Source organism: Apteryx rowi, unplaced genomic scaffold (genome assembly GCF_003343035.1).
Source record: "Apteryx rowi isolate R43461 unplaced genomic scaffold, aptRow1 scaffold_1988, whole genome shotgun sequence".
NCBI classification, from domain to species: Eukaryota; Metazoa; Chordata; class Aves; order Apterygiformes; family Apterygidae; genus Apteryx; species Apteryx rowi.
In genome coordinates this window covers 3,589-9,221 of record NW_020448294.1, presented here as the reverse complement: position 1 = coordinate 9,221, position 5,633 = coordinate 3,589, and the positions used below count along the sequence as shown (strand labels likewise).

General features: G+C 53.5%; 1 protein-coding gene across 1 annotated transcript; it reads left to right on the top strand.

The window, feature by feature from the left end:
• The first annotated feature begins 1,053 nt into the window (after positions 1 to 1,053).
• Positions 1,054 to 2,013, top strand: LOC112964653 (olfactory receptor 14C36-like). Its single transcript, XM_026063026.1, has one exon. The coding sequence runs from the start codon at positions 1,054 to 1,056 to the stop codon at positions 2,011 to 2,013; it is 960 nt and encodes a 319-aa protein (XP_025918811.1).
• Positions 2,014 to 5,633: the final 3,620 nt, after the last annotated feature.

Sequence of the window (5,633 nt, the reverse complement as noted above, 5' to 3'; positions counted from 1 at the left end):
CATGGATGCTACAAGTTGTGCAGCATAGGGGTCTGCATGGGAATGAGGTTGCCCCAGCCCCCTTCTGACTTGTGGAGCTCCAGGAAATGCAGTCCGTGGGGCTGGGAAATGAGCTGACTCTCCCTTAAGGAGAGCCCATCTCCAGTCCTAAGAGTCCTTTGACCGTTTCCTTATAGTGTCCTGCCAGGCTGCGTGCTGCCCTCTAGAAAGGCACAGCTGTCTCATAGCACCTCTGTGATATCTGAGAGCCTCATGAGGAAGGTGCCGAGATGCTGAGAGTAGGGAGATGGTGGTGGGAGGCTGTATGTGGGCATCTGCAAAGAGCCCTGTGTGTCCTTGGTTAGAAGGGGAGTGTGGAGAGCTCCCTCAGGTGCCCAGAGAAAGGGTGAGTAGTTTGGAGATGTGCACTTTGAAACTGGACTCGTGTGCTCTCAGCAGGGGCTGGTTTCTTTCTAGGGCAACACATGAGTGTGATCATCCTCCTGCTCCAAGAGGTGGAAGCACATGACAGCTGGGAATGACACTAATAGACTAGCTGTCCTCACTCTGCAACAAGGGACAGTGAATCCTTTTTTCTCAAGATTCAGTAGAAATGCCAAGGATTTCTACCTTTGAGGAACACTCCCCAGGGGTGACAAGGACATCTGAAAGAAAATAAAAAATGCCTGAAACTGTGTTCCTCAAACCTCATTCTTTAGAATTCAGAGTGAAGATGCTGAAAAGCCCTTCTACATGATGAGTGGATTTCACCTGACAGACTTTGTAACTGTCAGAGCTGGTCACCCCCAGTCCCCTGTCCCAACTGCTTGACAGCAGGACAGACACCTCTGGGTCCCATGGGCAGAGATCCCTGCTCCTCACAGCACACTCAGCCAGGGCAAAGCGGATCTCCAGCATGGGAGCTGCACAAAGATCCTCTCAGTAAGGAGAGAGGCAATGTGGGGCCTTGTATGAGAACTGCAATATTTGGGGGTTTCTTTGCCTGAAAATTCTCTGGTAACTTCACAGTGTCTTTTCTTCTTTGCACAGTCCCCCATGCCTGCAGACAGCAAAATGTCCAACAGCAGCTCCTACAACGAGTTCCTTCTCCTGGCATTTGCAGACACACGGGAGCTGCAGCTCTTGCACTTCTCGCTCTTCTTGGGCATCTACCTGGCTGCCCTCCTGGGCAATGGCCTCATCATCACAGCCATAGTCTGCGACCACCGCCTCCACACCCCCATGTACTTCTTCCTCCTCAACCTCTCTGTTCTGGACCTTGGCACCATCTCCACAACAGTCCCCAAGTCCATGGCCAATTCCCTGTGGGACACCAGGGCCATTTCCTACTCAGGATGTGCTGCTCCAGTCTTTCTGGTTTTCTTCTTGTTAGGAGGAGAGTATTTTCTTCTCACAGTCATGGCCTATGACCGCTTTGTTGCCATCTGCAGACCGCTGCGCTACAGGACCCTCATGGGCAGCAGAGCTTGTGTCAAAATGGCAGCAGCTGCCTGGGCCAGTGGTTTTCTCAATGCTGYSCTGCACACTGSGAACACATTTTCCATACCACTCTGCCAAGGCAACACAGTGGACCAGTTCTTCTGTGAAGTTCCCCAGATCCTCAAGCTCTCCTGCTCAGACTCCTACCTCAGGGAAGTTGGACTTATTGTGTTTAGTGCCTGTGTAGCCTTTGGGTGTTTCCTTTTCACTGTGCTGTCCTACATGCAGATCTTCACTGCTGTGCTGAGGATGCCCTCTGAGCAGGGCCGGCACAAAGCCTTTTCCACGTGCATCCCTCACCTGGCCGTGTTCTTCCTGTTTGTCAGCACTGACCTGTTTGCCTACCTGAAGCCCCCCTCCATCTCCTCCCCAGCTCTGGATATTGTGGTGGCTTTGCTGTACTCGGTGGTGCCTCCAACTCTGAACCCGTTCATCTACAGCCTGAGGAACAAGGAGCTCAAAGATGCCCTGAGGAAAGTGATTTCTTGGACATTTTTCAGCAGTAGTAACATTGCCATTGCTCTCCACAAATGACTTCGCCTGTGTCCTGTACTAGGACTGAGCTTTGTTTGTTCACTTTATTTTTATTATGACTATTATTACTGTTGTTATTATTATTTGTCACCCTGTTGCTACACAAATGCTTGGATTCACTCCACCTTTACTGAGACTGCTCTGTCTCACTTGGTGCCCATATAAAGTTGTTTCCAACACTGGGTCAGAGCTGACTCCCTCACAGTGTCTCTGTAATAAAGTAGGTTCTTGCAGGTGCAGTGCCTGAAGGCTGGGCTCTTCCTCCAAAGCTGCTGTCCATCACGCCCTGTCCCCAGCACATTTCTTAGAGACAATCATGTCTCCCACCCTGCATGCTGGTGCTTACCCCAAAAGTCACCCCCAGACAAGGCTCCATGCCCAGCTGAAGTACATGGCATCCAGTTGTGATCCCTGGGAGGACAAGCCCTCTGCTGGGTCCTCTGCAGGGCTGGCAGGGAGCATGCAGAGGAGGTCCTGGGGCTGTCTGCTGGGCCTGTAGACCATTCTCCTCCCATGGGAGGCCTCAAACAGTGTCTGTCAGAACACAGAATCAGCCCAGCTTCTTGCTGCCTGAACAGAGGGGAGAAACTGCCCCAGGAAACTTCTCACACACCCAGCCTCTCATACAAGCTTTTTCCAGCACTGGCTGTTCCCCATGGTCCTGGTGAGGGGTGATCTTTGAATGTGACCAGCTCTGTCTGCCTGCTGAGCTCAGCAGCTGTATGGGGGAAATGGCCAGCCCTGCCTGGCCTCTCCCTTTGGGTTCAGACCCCAGCAGACTGTGGAGCATGGCCTTCTGCTAACCCTGGGGACACAGCGACAGGGCTGGGCAGGGGCTGGGGGCTGGTGGGAGGCTGGCAGAGAGGAGGGCTGAGGGGCCAGGACACCAAAGGCTGTCGTGGGGACCATGCTGGGGGGATGTTTCCACAACCCAGAATGCACCCTGTTCTATGCAGTGCCTGCACAGTGGGGCCACATGCAAGGCAGTAAGGCTGGGCCAGTGGAGGGATGAGGCACAGATGGGAGCCATGATGCTCCAGAAGCTCTCAACAGTCATGGAGGGGACTCACTGCTGGTAGCAAGGTTGGGGTGTTCTTGAGGGCTACAGCCAGCAGCATCATGTGCCAGGACTCCCAGACCCAGCACAGATGGTCAGAGCCCAACACTGCAGGTGTTTTCCCCTTCCTGTGTCTCTGTCCTCTCTCAGGAGCACCTCTACGTGCATCACTGCCTGCCTAGGTGTGGAGAGGAGCTGCTGGAGGTCTTCTCTTCTCATGCCTGCTGCCCCTGGCTCAGCCCTGGTGTCAGATCACAGGCTCTGCCCTGGGTCATGTTATGTCTCCATACATTCTCATCTGAGAACATGTAGTGACCTGCAACACATACTTCTGCTTGGAGATGGCCACCACGGCCCACCTGCATAGTCCCAGGAGATCCCAGGAAGGCTGTGCTTGGAGGTGAGGCTGTGATTGTTCTCAGTCAAAGTAGATGGGGTAGTCTGGTTAGGGGCCAAGGGGAGGAAAGGACAAGAGACAGCAAGGAGAAGATGCAGTACGGGGAACTTTCAAATGAGTTGAAGGAAAAATAAAGAAATAACCATGGTAGTTGAGTAGCACTGAGGCAGGGGACAAGAAATCTTAAAAAAAAACCTCTCCTGGAGAAATCACCTACCAACCTGATCTAACTGTCAAGTTAGCCCAGCTCAGAGCAGATCATGGTCCTGGAGATCTCTGGTGGTCCCTCCCAACCCAAATCTTCTAGGAGGAAGGGGCTGGAAGGCAGAGTGAGGGGCAGGGGACAGTGTTGTGGGGTTGAGGCCTTGCTGGTATTTGTACTGCCTGGTCAAGCCTGTCCTCAGAGTGACACAGTGAGTGAGTTGATCCGCAGAAGGAGTCTCTGCTCCATGGACAACAGGAGTCAAACCAGTGCTGGGAGACTGCAGAGAAGTTCTCAGGAACACGCCAGGCATTCAACTCCGTCCACTGCTGAGGTGTCCCCGGACCAGTGCTTTGCATCCTGGGTCTGAAGGGCTGAGAAATCTTTAGAGCCAGAGTAGATCGGAGTCCCCTCCCCTGGGCTCGCAGGTTACAGGGCATCAGCAGGGCTGTACTGGCTGTAGGGAGGGAATCAGTGCCCAGGGCATGAGCAGATCCCCTTCTGCCCTCCCCTCTCTCTTCACACCCCGGAACAGAGATTCTGTTTCCCATGTTGGTCCTACCTGCCAGGCTGCATTCCCAGCTGGAGGGGACGCAGGCTTCACACTGGGGAAATGCAGGAGAGCCCAGTCTCATCTAGAGGAGTGAGGTCCCACCACACCTGCTGGGTGGCCAGGCCTGCAGGCTGCAGACCCCACTCTGTTCCCCACACACCTCCTGGCTGGGGCTACAGGGTGACCAGCAACAAGGCAGGGATGCCTGTGGATCGAGTGCCATTGGGGTGGTGGCATTTGGACCAGCCTTTGTCTGTAAGGGACTCAGGAGATTCTCCGCCTCCATGTTAGTGGCAAAGTTTGTGTCCCAGCTTCTTCTTTGTGGAGAGCTGAGGATTTCATTCTTGGGAGAAGGGGGAAAAAGAACCCTTTTTATCCATGGGATCACCCCGTCAACCCTCTACTGTCTTCTCCTGCTGTGTCACCCCCAGAAGTCCTTTGGCAGGAGCATTTTTTTGGTTTCTGATCCTCTATCGGACCCTGCTTTGAGCAGCACGTTGCACTACAGGCCTCCTGTGTCCCTTCAACCTGAATTATCCTGAATGCCTATGATCTCAGGCCCCATTTCAAGCACAGAGTAAATGTCTCTGGGAAAGGAGTCCTTTGTGCTTTATGTGACCATCTAAAATAAGGCAGGTGAACACCTCCTCCCCTCCCCCTTGACTGTAAGGGCAGCCTGGGAGGCACTGCCTCAGGCATAGCTACATTACAGTGGAAATTCTTTGCATCCACCTTTAACCACCTGAAAGGCCATTGGCTGGATCCCCTTAGCGGTGAGGGGAGAAGAGCAAGATTTTCTGTGGTGTTTTCTGTACCTCTGTAGTTCGTGCCTCTAAGTAGATGGTGCCATCCTCCCCTTGGTTTCTTGCCTGAAGCTCAGGCTGGATGGGGATGTGAATGTGGAGATTGTCTGTCACTACTGTGCCCCTGAGATGGTGGAGAAGTAAGGGGAATAACAGAGTCACCACCCTGGACTGCAGCAGAGAGGATTTTATCTTCTTTGGGCTGGAGTTAGGCAAGCGAAAACTCAGCTGGAGCTGGAGCTGGATCTGGATCTAGGAAGGGATTGGGAGGGTTACCTAAATGGCTTCTGTAAGGCCATTGGCAGTACAAGGCAGCCATCCAAGGGAAATGTGGTGTCCCTGCTCAGTGGGGCAGGCCACATAGTGACAAGGACAGAAGAAAGGCTGAGGAGGTCATTGCCTCTTTTCCCTTGTCTTTTCCTGGTCTTGTCTACTGCCAGGCCTCCCTGGTCCCCGAGTCCTTTGGCAGCATCCGTGTTAGCAAAGCCTCACCCATGGTAGAGGAAGATGCATCTGGAGAGGACTTTTGCCCAGTGGGCACACACAAGTCCCTGGGACCTGACGGGAAGCACCCCAGGGTGCAGGGAGAGGTGGCTGGAGTCACTGCA